The sequence below is a fragment of the Rhododendron vialii genome, chromosome 10a (assembly GCF_030253575.1).
Source record: "Rhododendron vialii isolate Sample 1 chromosome 10a, ASM3025357v1".
Taxonomy (NCBI): domain Eukaryota; kingdom Viridiplantae; phylum Streptophyta; class Magnoliopsida; order Ericales; family Ericaceae; genus Rhododendron; species Rhododendron vialii.
The window spans coordinates 2,828,788-2,841,356 of NC_080566.1; the positions used below are offsets into that span (position 1 = coordinate 2,828,788).

Here is a 12,569-nt window from a genome sequence, read left to right on the forward strand (position 1 = left end):
TTTGACAGCAAAAAATCTATAAATTTGTACAACCATAACTTAAACAAATAGCAAGGAGTCTCTATTTCACTGCTCACCAGCAGAGAGAACAGAAAAAAAGAAAGTTTAACAAAAAAATGAGAGAGATCAGATAACAGCCATATGCTTCACCATAAGATCAATAAATGTGCAAGATGCCAGCAACTACAAAAGTTCCAACAAGTATGATTTCGATTCTCCTTGCGGCATTCTTCCTCTTTATTTTGATTCCTTTAGTTTCTAAGAATAGTTCAATGCTATTATATACAACAACAGGGGCCTGTTTGGTAGCCCTTGCTCATTTCTTTATTTTGTGCCTCAATCAAGAGGAAAAATAAGAGAAGATAAGCTAATAAGCAAGATTGCCAAACGAGCCCTTAATCTAGACAACTCCTCACCTTTTAAGACAAAATCAAGATGCAAAACACCCGAAGAGGAAGCCTAGGACGAGGACGAGGACGAGCAAACCTTGCAGCTTTTCCTACAAAATCCACCCACGTCTTCGGAGCCAACCATATATATAGGATTCCTTTCACATTCCCCGGCGGCAGCCCACTTCGCGCAGTTCTCATTCTCATCACTGCAGTCTCCATTTGCTTTCCTTCCCATTTTCTCAAAAGACCGCACGTGAATCCACTTGGTCGCTGACCACTTCTCACCCTCTATCACGGGGCAGCTCCCGTGCAAACTCAATGGATCGGGGGTTGTGTTGGGATGAAGACTAAAGAACAGCAAAGCATCCCCCTTGTTGGGTTTCACTGCAAGAAAAGGAATACAAGTATGTTATCTTAATTGAATAAGCAGCAAAATCTAACTCACTTTACTTGAACCATTGATCTATCAACACCCGACTCTTATCTTTGTTTTGATTTTGTTTTGCAATTTGCGTATGGACTCTTAACCCAAAAAGGCAACATAAAATTCTACAAAATTGACATTGTTCTGCACTAGGGTTATACTACAAATTGGTGTGCATTGATCAAATAGAATCATCGAAACGGGTAAAGTGAAAGAGCATTGGATCACTTTATTGACATTCTAGGTCTTGAAATGCTGATATGTTAGACAATGTTACCAGGCAGCTTCATTCAAGTCATATCACCAAACCCGTCACACAAACCCTCAACTCATTTTGGTTAGATGAACACAAACTTTTTTGAAGGTTGGAGCAGTTCGCCCAAATGAAAAACAAGGTGAGGGGAACGACTAGATTCTAAACAATTAACGTAAAAAAGCAACTATACCTGCGTAGCCCTTTTTAGCACAGTCAGACCAATCATCGTCCTTTGGTTGAGTAACTTTAGCCTGTATAGAGTTAACGGCTAGTAGTTGCTTCTACAGATCAGAGGAAAACCAGAAGAAAGAAAGTCATGAAAGAGCATGGATATACCTCAGAATCAGGAAAGACAGTTTCTCCACCCCTCTTAACATCAGACAAATACATAAGAACAGTGGCTACCCGGTGCCCACCAAGTTCTTGGTTGATCTTGTCATAAAAATAGTCGAAATGGGGCTCATACTTTTGACCATGCTCATAATGGAGTATTTGAAGGGACTCCCCATTCTCTGATCACAGCATCAGGTTAAGGTGAATTATGAGAACTCTATTCCTATATGGTGAGACTTGAAGTCCATTGAGTCATTGACACAAAGCATGGTTAAGAAAATTGAATTTACCTTCGGGAAGGAAGGTCCAAGCGGCAATCCTAGCCTCAACACCAGCAACTATATCATCCTTGAGATGTGAAACAAGGAACAGAAAATGAGCTTAGAATTTTTAATGTTAGATTATTTAAAGCTAACCATAATATTTTTGCAGCCAAAATAGACAAGATGCTTTATTATACACCTCTCAGCCTATGAACAGACAGAACAGTCAGTAAACATATATGTTGAGGAAGTTTAAAGATGTTACAAGATAGCAATCAATGCACGTACATGTTGAGGAGGTTAAAGATGTCATAAGTTAGAGTTCTTACTCAATCCAAAATATCAATGCATTTGCGCACACACGAATTGGAAACTGGAGAAGTTTTATCCAAGTCACAATTTAATGAGAGGACCGTGATTTTATATTTTCCTATTTATAGCACGCAAGGGAGGGTTGTTTCATTTTTGTACAGTTTTAAGGCAGAGTAGTACTGCCTCGTCCGCCTATTCGAAACATTGCAAGAGTGTAGTGTTAGTGGCGTCCATTAGTTTACGTATGCTTTAATGGAAATGAAATAGCTTTGCCTCTCATTGTACCTTCGTTGTGAGATATGAAACAATTTTGCTTCGAAACAGACTTCTACCGAATCCAACAAACATTGTTCTTGCTACCTCTAGTATTGACATCAACTCAAAACTACAATGCCTTGTGACCAAAAGAAAATTACAACAGATGTTTACACTCGGTCAAACCAAACAATTCCAAATATAGAAAAGACCCAAGTTCCTATATTGTATATACTAGGGTCAACAAAAATCAAGACTTCCATCTTTTTTCTTTTTTCGGTAGTGAACAATAAGGCTACATCTTGGTGTTCACCCAAAACAATCGATAAGCATGTAAATGAACACGCCTAATATTAGCCTAGTAGGTATGAGATTTTCATTTAACCTCTGAACTTTTCAAACCGATAACACTAAATAATAAGCATGAGATCAAATTACTCAAATAACAATGGACCGAGACCCATTATCATATATGGGCTAATGGATAATTCAAATTGGACAAAGAAGTTCCACTAACCTGGGCCTTATTAAGAAACATGCCAGAGCTCGTCCGAACTTCACTTTCTATGCTCTTGCCTGAATTATTGTCAGCCACCATGGATTTCTCTAGCTTATCCTTGGCCTACTCACCCAAACAAAGCCAAGTGATATACCAAATTAGAAGATGCAAAACTTTTCAGGAGTCATTGAAGGAGGACTTTTCCCTTGACACTCCATTTGGTAACCAGGAAAAGGAGGGGAGAGGGAAAAAGTTGAATTAATTTCTTGATGATTGGATCACAAATATCTGGCAAAAAGGGATGGTCTATTTCTACAAACACCTTTGCGTTTTTTTTCTTTTGGGTACAAGGCAGATTCATTGAGAGAGCACAATAAACAAGCATCAAGGAAGGCAAACCCTCCTTTTACAAGAGACTAAAAGACTAGTACAACCAAACTAATAAACACCTTTGTTCGTCCATGTTCTTTCATGAAATTGTGACAAAATCGTGCGGCCACGATTATTGGATCAAATTGATGCTTTTCAAGACAAGCTATACACTGGGACTCGCAAAATGAGAGGTTCGGATTAATGAAGCGAGATCAATGAAACGAGATAACGTGTCCCGTGATCCAGTTCATTAACAGACTAAAAGACTAGTGGACACAGGCCTGGTTCCAAGAAAGAAAGAACAAGATTTCCAAGTTCTTCTAGCAAAATGATTTTCGCACTCCAATTTTTTCGTTTTAGTGCTTAAGATTACATGCAAAACAATTTCTACAGCCCACGAAAAAGACCAGATTTTAGAATGTATTTCCAAAAATTAGAGTGCAAAAATCATTTTGCTTCCTCCTATTTCCCCACTTCGTCTTGGCTACTAAACACACAACAAACTGGGTACAACTGGCAGGAGGCATTTGGCCCAACGGCATCAAGACATGTACTTGAGTGAGGTCTGGGTTCAACCCAGCGTTCAAGGTGCTAATCTAACTATTCTAACAATACCGACTCTGGCCGATGAAAAGAAGAAGAAGAATTGGGTATAACTGAATTCAGGCAATAGGACATAAAGATAAGGAAAGCAGAATCTAACCAGATAAATGAGATGATCACACTCCTCATCTGTCAAAAACCCTTTGTAAATGAAAGCCCTGTAAAATTCAAATGCACCACCATCATTCCCGTATAAAAATACTCAACCCAAATGACCCAAGAGAATATTGCAACAGAATCGTGATTTTAGAGAGAGAGAGAGAGAGAGAGAGAGAGAGAGGGACCTGGGACGCCAAGAAATTTGGGTGACCCGAGTGGGATCAAAAGGAGCAGATGAAACCCCAGTCGTCAATCTAAGCACTGACCCTTGTCTGAAAAAACCACAACAAAATCAGATACTACAACCAAATAACGATGTATATATGTCCATGTATGTAGAGTTGGGTGTGTAAAAATTTACGGGCTTTTGTCTGTAGCAGAACGAGCGAGATCCTTGGGGAGTAGAGAGAGGAAACAGAGACAGAATGCGAGCAAGACGCGAGAATCCATAGGGTAAATGTGAGCTTTACAGAATTTTCTGCTCTGTTGATAAAAAAAAAACAGAGCAAACTGATGAAACTGTTTTTTTCTTTCTCGTTCTTTGTTTTTGGCTTGTTGACTGGTGAGAAAGTAATCACGGGATTACAGAGGAATTCTACCAAGAAAAGCAGAAATCAAGAAGAATCTCTCTCTCTCTCTCTCTCTCTCCCCTATGTCTGTCATTTAAGACCGTGTTAAAAGGGCGGGGACGCCCACTGGATTTGCCGCTTTGGTAGTTTGGTTTTGTTTCTGGAAATTTCTCATGTGCGAAAGCGTGTACTGTCTGTAATCCTCCTCTTTTTGACGTTCGGACTGTTCGGACCAATTTATGCGTATATTAATTATTTCTTGTCATGTCCGATCAAAGACAAGTAGTATATTCACGTCGAAATTAGAAAATTTACAAAAAATTTCTCTTATGATCTAATCTCAAAAGATTACGAAATTTCGAACTCAGAGCATCTGAATTTAGAATAGTTGTTACCACTTGAGTTTAGCCCATCATCTATAATCTATTGACGGAAAAAGGACACATGGTTTCTTGGAAAACAACTCAGAGGAGTTCAAAACGGAGACTTGGGAAAGGGTTGACTTGGAGAATTTGGAAAAATTCGCTGCGTACTTTGGCCAACCACATCTACGGTGGTATAATAAAAAATTTAATTATTTTTTTAAAGTTAATAAATGTTGGTGTAAAAAATAACTTACAATAGTATAATTAAATTTAACAATATTTTTAGAAATAATTAAATTTTGGATTTTGAATAACAAAACTAGCAAATTTTTTCAATAATCAAAATTTGCGGACCCCCTACCACATAAGTTACCTGGTTTCAAAATTTATATACATGCGTTTTTCAACTGGTATTTTCTTCTTCTCTTTTTCGTTTGCTCTAAATCTTCTTCACTTTACCCATAGACTGTTTCTCTTTCTTTTCCTCCAACAAGTAAAGCTCATTTCTCTTGATCATCTAAAATTCAACCCATCGTCGCCGGATTAAGGTATTTCACTATTTTTTCCCGTTTTTATTTTATTCCTTTTTCGTTCCTCCCATGTGGCTGAGTACATGAAGAACCTTGCATTCTTTTCCAAATTCAAGAACACATCTGATTTTTTTTAAAAGATTTGGTGGATTTTTGATATTAGTTTGGTTAGATAGGCTACAGGAATATGGGAAAAAAAGTTTTGACAAAAAAAAAATGTAATGAAGGGAAGTGAATGACAGAAAACAGAGAGGGAGAGAGAGTGAGTGAAATTATAGTGGACCTCTTATTTTGATTATGGTCTAGAAGTGACCAATATGAATCTCAACATTGTTAAGCTTTGCAACCTTTTAAATGAATAATTAAAAGATGATGTGTCAACTTTTAGTTATTTATTTTTTTATTATACCACTGTGGATGTCCTTATCTATTAATTTGGGGGTGGGGATTTGGCATTAATTACATGCTCTTTTTCAACAAATTTTTATTCTCCAAAAAAGGGGAATTAACACTTGAGTTATTACTTATCTATTAAGAGCAATTTTACAAACACATATAGCAAAGTGTATACATTTTGACACCGATGGATCCAAAAAAATTCGGTGCACCTGAGTCTCCCATGATAAATGTGAGGGCTGTATACGTCAAAAGATTTCAAACACATTCGTATACGGGTTTGTGCACTTTTGTTTGTATGAATGCAATTTTAATTGCTCTAGTAAATTTCTAAGGTCACGTTTCGTTAAGAAAAATAAGTATTTATTTTTTCAATAAGGACTTATTTTTTGAATTGAAAGTGATCTATTGTGAGAGGTTGATTTTTCTCTTAAAATAAAAATAAGTACTCTCTCCGTCCGGATTTAATAGTCATTTTTTGAAATTCGTGTCATTTTTCAATCGATTATATTTTAAAATTTATAATGTTTTATGTAATTTTGAAAACATTATCTTATAGAACTAATTGAGACCTATCAAAACAAGATTTATATTGGATATAAAATTCATTACCAATTTAAAGATATAACTCATTTTTTATCCGGTTAAAATTGAATAAGGAACTATTAAATCCGGACGAAGAGAGTACTTAAAAAAATAGGAATATTAGCGGGATGGAGCCTAAATGAGAACAAAAATGCTACAGGTACAGAAATTTGTGCACAGATTTTTTTTTTGTGGGGCCCACCACAGGTCCCACACAAATGATCCGAGCCGTTCATTAAATGTAAAACATTTTTTCAAGGGCTCTTGTAAAAAATCAGCTCAATTCAATACCTATAGGTGCTTGATCTAATTATCTAACTTTTCATTACCCGAAAATCTGAATGAAAATTTAGATAATTAAATCGAGTACTTATAGGTATTAGATTGAGCTAATTTTCTACGGGAACTCTTGAAAAAATATTTTACATTTAATGAACGGCTTAGATCATTTGTGTGGGACCCGTGGTGGATCCCACCACAAAATCTGTGCACAATCTATGCATAGATTTATGTACCAGTAGCAGGGCTCAAATGACAAATAGAGAGAGAGACAAAAATGCGAACAATGTATTACTTCCTTTATGTCATTCCTTAATTATATCTTTAAGTAATGGATGATTAAGGAATTACACGTGGACGACCACAATGAAAAACCGATGATTGGACTAATTGGAGTAATGCTTTTGTTGTCAATAATAAAGACACCTTTGTACCTTTCCAAATGGATGAACGAAATTGCTTCTGAGATAAATTAATTAATCTAGTTGAATCTTGAAAGAGCAGTGCTACGGCCACCGCATCAAAATGCGGTGGCATGCAGGATTCATTCCGAATTTTGCATGGATGATTCAAATTGTTTAATAATTTAAAAAAAATTGAGTGAACGCCGCGAAAAATCAGCTCGATCCGATATGTGTAGGTGCTCGGATCAAACTTCTCATCATTGGAAAATTGGAAAGATTGATTTTCTTGTGTACAGAAAGATGACAAGCTTGATTTGAGCACCTACACATATTTGATCGAGCTGATTTTTCAAGTTGGCCACTCGATTTTTTAAAAAAATTATTGAATAGCTTGGATCATTCGTACGGAACCCGAAGTGGACTCCACACAAGGTACAGTAGCCAGCCACCGCATTTTGGTACAGCATTCATTCTGATCATGATCTTGAAAAGTACATAAAGCGACCCATAAAACCGATGGAGAACCAGACGGACCTTCACCAGTCACCACGATTTTTTTTGGAAATTTATATAAATAATCCTTCTAGTTTTATTCGAGTCTCATTTTCGTTCTCCAAGTATCAATTACAACTCTTTTGACTTTCAAGTTTGGTTTTTGTACCAAATTAGTCCAATTGATAACTTTTGTCAGCCAAACTGGACAGAAAAAATCAGATTGATGGCAGTTTGGACGTTGCAGTTCGTATCAAATTGGTCCAATTAATAACGTCTTCCCTTAATCTGATTTTTTCCATTCAGTTTGCCTGAAAAAAGTTATCAATTGGACTAATTTGGTACGAAAATGAAATTTGAAGGTCAAAAGAGTTACAATTGATACTTAGAGGACGAAAATGAGATTCGGGTGAAACTAGGAGGATTATTTATATAAATTTTCCTTCTTCTTTTTTCAATACAATGATTATTTGTAACACTGTCATATGGGGTAATAAAAGCGTTACAAACAATCGTTATATATAATTTTATCCTCTGATTAAAATTACTTCACATTCTTTCTTTTTTTTTCTTTGGAGTAGGATCTCTCCCGGAGTACTCACATAACATGTCCACACGGGCCCACATGTTATGTGAGGAGAGGCAGTATACTTCCGGAGTTTTGAATGATTACCCTTCAACTTTGGTGTCTATTTTTATACTTTCTCAATTTCTCTCATCGAGTCAAACGACCTGATATACCAACATTTAGTAAAAATTAAGAAGAAACAAAAACTAAAAAAATCGTGATAAAAAAGTCACTGAAAAGTTAGGCCAAAAGAGGGATCTTAACCCGTTAAAAAACTCTCATTTTACTATGCCACCTGGTGTGTCTTGGATTTTCTTTCAAGAAAAGGATAATGGTAATTAAAGAGGTTAACGTAAATCGTAATAGATGTTACTTGTCTCTAAAGATTAAAAACTCTCATGACTTAAAGTACAATCCAAGAAGAAGCAAAGCCATTACATGCATCATGATGCATCAACTATATATATATAAGTAGAAAGAATGCCTTGTATTCAGCTGGTATCCATGAAAATGAAGATGCCCAAGTCATTTGCTGCTTTTGTTCTCTTCACAATGTGGCATCTTATACCATCCGGTAATTTTCTATAAACTAAAGCCGATGGTTTGATTTTCTCTCACACAACTTTGTAGATAGATATGTCAGATTCCACCAACTAGGAGTTAGTTCAGTGGTGGAAACTCGGACTTGGTTGGACAAGGTCCAAGTTTGAGTTCTATAGTCTTTTATGGGGGGCTAAATATACTCTTAACACCACCCATATGTGGTGAAATCTTGATTTTCGGTCCCGACATAAATGTGATGGGGTCTCTACAGATATTAGTGTGGCGTGAAGGAACAAAGTGAAATGAGTTTTATAATAAAAAAGGTTATGACAAGGCTTACCCACTATCCCCGTGATCCATCTTGCTCCCTGTGATAAGGCCATTATTTGAAAGATATCCTCCAACTTTTTCACAATTTAAGCATCAGCTACTACATTGGCCTATCCTAATAAATCAATTTAGAGAATTTTCGTAAATAATTTCTTCGGGAAGGTGACGGAATACCATACCAACACTTCCATTTTGACTACAATGAAAAATGGCATGTGTATTCTGGTCTTGTTGTATCACATTTGATTGTCTAGAAGGCTGAGAGGGCTAGAGAAACAAGTCTGTTTGGTGCCCATTACATTATCAGCTTCGCGTTTAAACCCAATTGGCTTGCAGCGAACCAACCTAGTCAAAGTGAGAATATGCTGGCCCGAACACTTGAGTTATCAAATTGGGGGGAAATGATCTTGACATCTTGACGGATTCAACCCGATTAGCTACTTGCACATAAATTTTCAATCCATCATCGCATGTGTAAAATGTTCTACGTAACACGCAGAATTCACAATTCAGAATCCATAATATAGTTTGGTGAATTTTGCAGGGAGTTCATCAAGGGCGCAAGCCTGCACATTTTACATAAGCAACAAATGCCCCTTCCCAATATGGCCAGCAACGGCTTCAAACACAGGGCAACCAGTGATTGCAAAGGGCGGATTCTACCTTCCACCAGGCCAAACCAAAACCATACAAGCCCCGGGGGCATGGAGCGGCCGCATTTGGGCCAGAACCGGCTGCAACTTCAACTCCGACGACACCAAGTCCAGCGGGGAGCCCGCCTGCGAAACGGGTGACTGCCAAGGACAGCTCGAGTGCAACGGGAAAATCGGGCTTCCCCCTGCCACACTCGTCGAAATTTCCCTCCAGGTAGAAGCGCGCTTTTTGGTGACGGTATTCTATTGGATTGTCTGAATTTGCTCTGTTATATTACTGTCTTTGTGCATTTTTGCTTCAGCTGGCTCATTCTAAAATTCCTGAAACCGCGACTGCAGGCAGACAAGAGCAAGCCAAGCTTCTACGACGTGAGCTTGGTGGACGGCTATAACCTCCCGGTTTCCGTCTCAACAAAGCCCGCATCGAAGAAATGCCAAATCGGAGGGTGCCAGAAGGACTTGAAAAGCGCGTGTCCGAAGGAACTTCAGATCTTGAACGAGGAAGGAGAAGTTGTAGCTTGCAAGAGCGCTTGCTTGGCTTTCGACCACGACAAGTTTTGCTGCAGGAATGAGTATGGGAGCCCGGAGACGTGCAAGCCGAGCGTGTACTCGAAGATCTTCAAGGATGCTTGTCCTTCTTATTTCAGCTATGCATTTGACACACCAACACCGCTGGTGAATTGCCCTTCTGATGCGTATGTGATAACCTTCTGCCCTTCGAAATGGGGCAGTGAAAATACAGATATGTAGAGTTAGAAGCTTTGAAATTGGCCCTTATTTACAGTTAAAAGTGGGGTCGTGATTGATATAGCCGTGCTAGCTTCCGGAAGGTTTGGATTGCATAGTCGGATCTATATAATGGTTTGACTGTAGGACTATTCCTCCGTTACCCAAAAAGAAAGAAAGTATGAATTTGCTATTGACTAACCATTTTATTGTCAACTTGATGACATCAAATGGTATGATTTGTATGATTTGTGTATTGAAATTCGAGTAACACAAGTAGAAAGGATGCAGTACAAGTACTTCCTTTGGGCCTTTTTTTCCGGGTTCAGATCCCGTCCAGTATGTTACCCTCCAGTCCCGTCCAGTTCGGCCTTTTGTGGGCCATTTTTGGGTCTACAACAATGATCGGAACCGTTCACATTTTAGAGCTCGTCGAGACCAACGACCATACCAAAAATCAAGTTGATCAAATACCGTTTGGTATCATTTCAAAATGCATTAATGTTGTCTAAAAAAAAGGTGAGAAACACAGGATTACAACCCTTCAACAAATTTTTTCGAAACTTAATACATTTTGAAATGATACCAAACGGTATTAGATCAACGTGATTTTTGGTATGGTCGTTGGTCTCAACGAGCTCTAAAATGTGAACGGTTCCGATCATTGTTGTGGACCCAAAAAGGGCCCACAAAAGGCCGAACTGGACCGGACTGGAGGGTAACCCCATATTGGACAGGATCTGACTCCTTTTTTTCCGCCTAAGATTAACTTTTCGGTAATAGTCTATTATTCTCGGATGAGTATTGCTACGGGCACAAATTTAAACATATAACGTCCGGCACATGAAGGTCTGACCTGATGCACATAGAACTCTGCACAAATGGGACAAGTCCAAACAGATCTGTATCCGAATTGTGTCCGAACATTTTTGCCCCCAACATTATCCTTATAAGATTATTTTTTTTTGATCAAATCCTTTTTAGATTGAGATGACATATTTTGAGAAGAATAAGGAAAACCCTCATACTTATTCTGAATTAGGAGAGGCGGATTATTCGGCCCAATTCCATGAGTTATGGACTAGATCAGAATTGGTCTGATGTGTGTCTTAGGTAGGGCCCAATGTCATTGTAAACTCAACTTCATATAACATCAAATAGTAGGATGGTATGACTCGTGATTTGTAATCACAGTAAGGCCTCGTTCTACGAATATTCTTATTTTGTAAGTACTTTACTAATTTTCCGTTTTAAGAGACATGTCATATTTTCACAATACATCATATTTAATTTAAAAAATAAGTACTTATTTTCTTTAGTAGAACGGAGCTTGTAATAAGGATGCGATACAAAGGGCTGCCTTTGGGGCTTTCTCGCCCATGACGTCCACTTTTTTTAATATTCTACTCTTCTCAGATGAGTAGAGCTACAGATTTAGACCTGAACATACAGCTCGAGATGCTCGACGGGCTGAGGGCTTCACAAAATGTACGTAGAGTTCCACACATTCGATGACTACGAATGAATTTGTGTCCGACCATCTGTGCTCAAACAATATCCTTTTTAGATTGACATATTTTGGACAAAATAAAGAACTAAAGAAAAAAAGGGAAAATGACGGCACATGACGTGTTTTGATAATTAATACCTGTCAAGGACATGCTGAAAATATTTGTTAATACTGAAAATATTTTTAGCGGGTATTAATTATTAAAACATGTCATGGGCCGTCATTTTCCAGAAAAAAAACCCTCATGTTCATTGTAATTTAGGCTGATTCGGCCCAGAGATAGGGCCCAAATACAGTTCCAAGTTGATATACAGTTGGGCCTAGGCCTTTCTATACACAAGTAGTCCGCCGCCCAGTTTAGGGTTTTCCTGTCTATTTATAAATTCAGATTCAGCTTATGGCAAAGGAGCTGCTGCTTCTTCTTCTTCTTCGCTATCTAGGGCTTAGTTCAATCTCTCTCTCTCTCTCTCTCTCTCTCTCTCTCTCTCTCTCTCTCTCTCTCTCTCTCTCTCTCTATTTTCTTCGTTTCTCTCTCGTACATATATTTTTCTGGTTTCTTGTTAATTTCGTTGCTTTAGATTGGATTGAAATCAAGTGATGAGGAAAAAAAACTGCAACAATATGATTGGGCAAGTCCCATGATTCCTTGTATTTAAGTCTCTGATGATTTTTTTTCTTTTTCATTTTCTTTTTTTCAATGTTACATTAACTTGAGAGATATGATGAGTTTCTTTATTGGTCCGTGTTTCTGATTTAACCGTGACCGACAAACCTTTACCAAACTCTGATCTCCTTTCGATTTTGAAAAAAA

At 37.8% G+C, this 12,569-nt stretch overlaps 2 protein-coding genes and 2 non-coding genes across 4 annotated transcripts; 3 read left to right on the forward strand and 1 right to left on the reverse strand.

Moving 5' to 3' along the window:
• Window positions 1–119: 119 nt before the first annotated feature.
• On the reverse strand, window positions 120–4,580 carry LOC131303483 (probable prolyl 4-hydroxylase 7). The gene is made up of 8 exons (XM_058330369.1): window positions 4,170–4,580; window positions 3,994–4,080; window positions 3,810–3,867; window positions 2,753–2,857; window positions 1,696–1,753; window positions 1,409–1,584; window positions 1,263–1,323; window positions 120–776 (listed from the first exon to the last, which is right to left on the reverse strand). Exons 1-8 carry the CDS (start codon window positions 4,256–4,258, stop codon window positions 460–462), a joined length of 951 nt encoding a protein of 316 aa, XP_058186352.1. The 5' UTR covers window positions 4,259–4,580; the 3' UTR covers window positions 120–459.
• Window positions 4,581–8,468: 3,888 nt separating this feature from the next.
• LOC131303770 (pathogenesis-related thaumatin-like protein 3.5) lies at window positions 8,469–10,534 on the forward strand. Its single transcript, XM_058330763.1, has 3 exons — window positions 8,469–8,570; window positions 9,414–9,736; window positions 9,862–10,534. Exons 1-3 carry the CDS (start codon window positions 8,477–8,479, stop codon window positions 10,270–10,272), a joined length of 828 nt encoding a protein of 275 aa, XP_058186746.1. The 5' UTR covers window positions 8,469–8,476; the 3' UTR covers window positions 10,273–10,534.
• Window positions 10,535–12,345: 1,811 nt separating this feature from the next.
• Window positions 12,346–12,427, forward strand: LOC131305790 (small nucleolar RNA Z199). The gene has a single exon (XR_009193348.1). It is a non-coding gene; the product is annotated as a small nucleolar RNA Z199 (small nucleolar RNA).
• A 45-nt stretch (window positions 12,428–12,472) lies between these two features.
• On the forward strand, window positions 12,473–12,550 carry LOC131305758 (small nucleolar RNA SNORD18). The gene has a single exon (XR_009193319.1). It is a non-coding gene; the product is annotated as a small nucleolar RNA SNORD18 (small nucleolar RNA).
• Window positions 12,551–12,569: the final 19 nt, after the last annotated feature.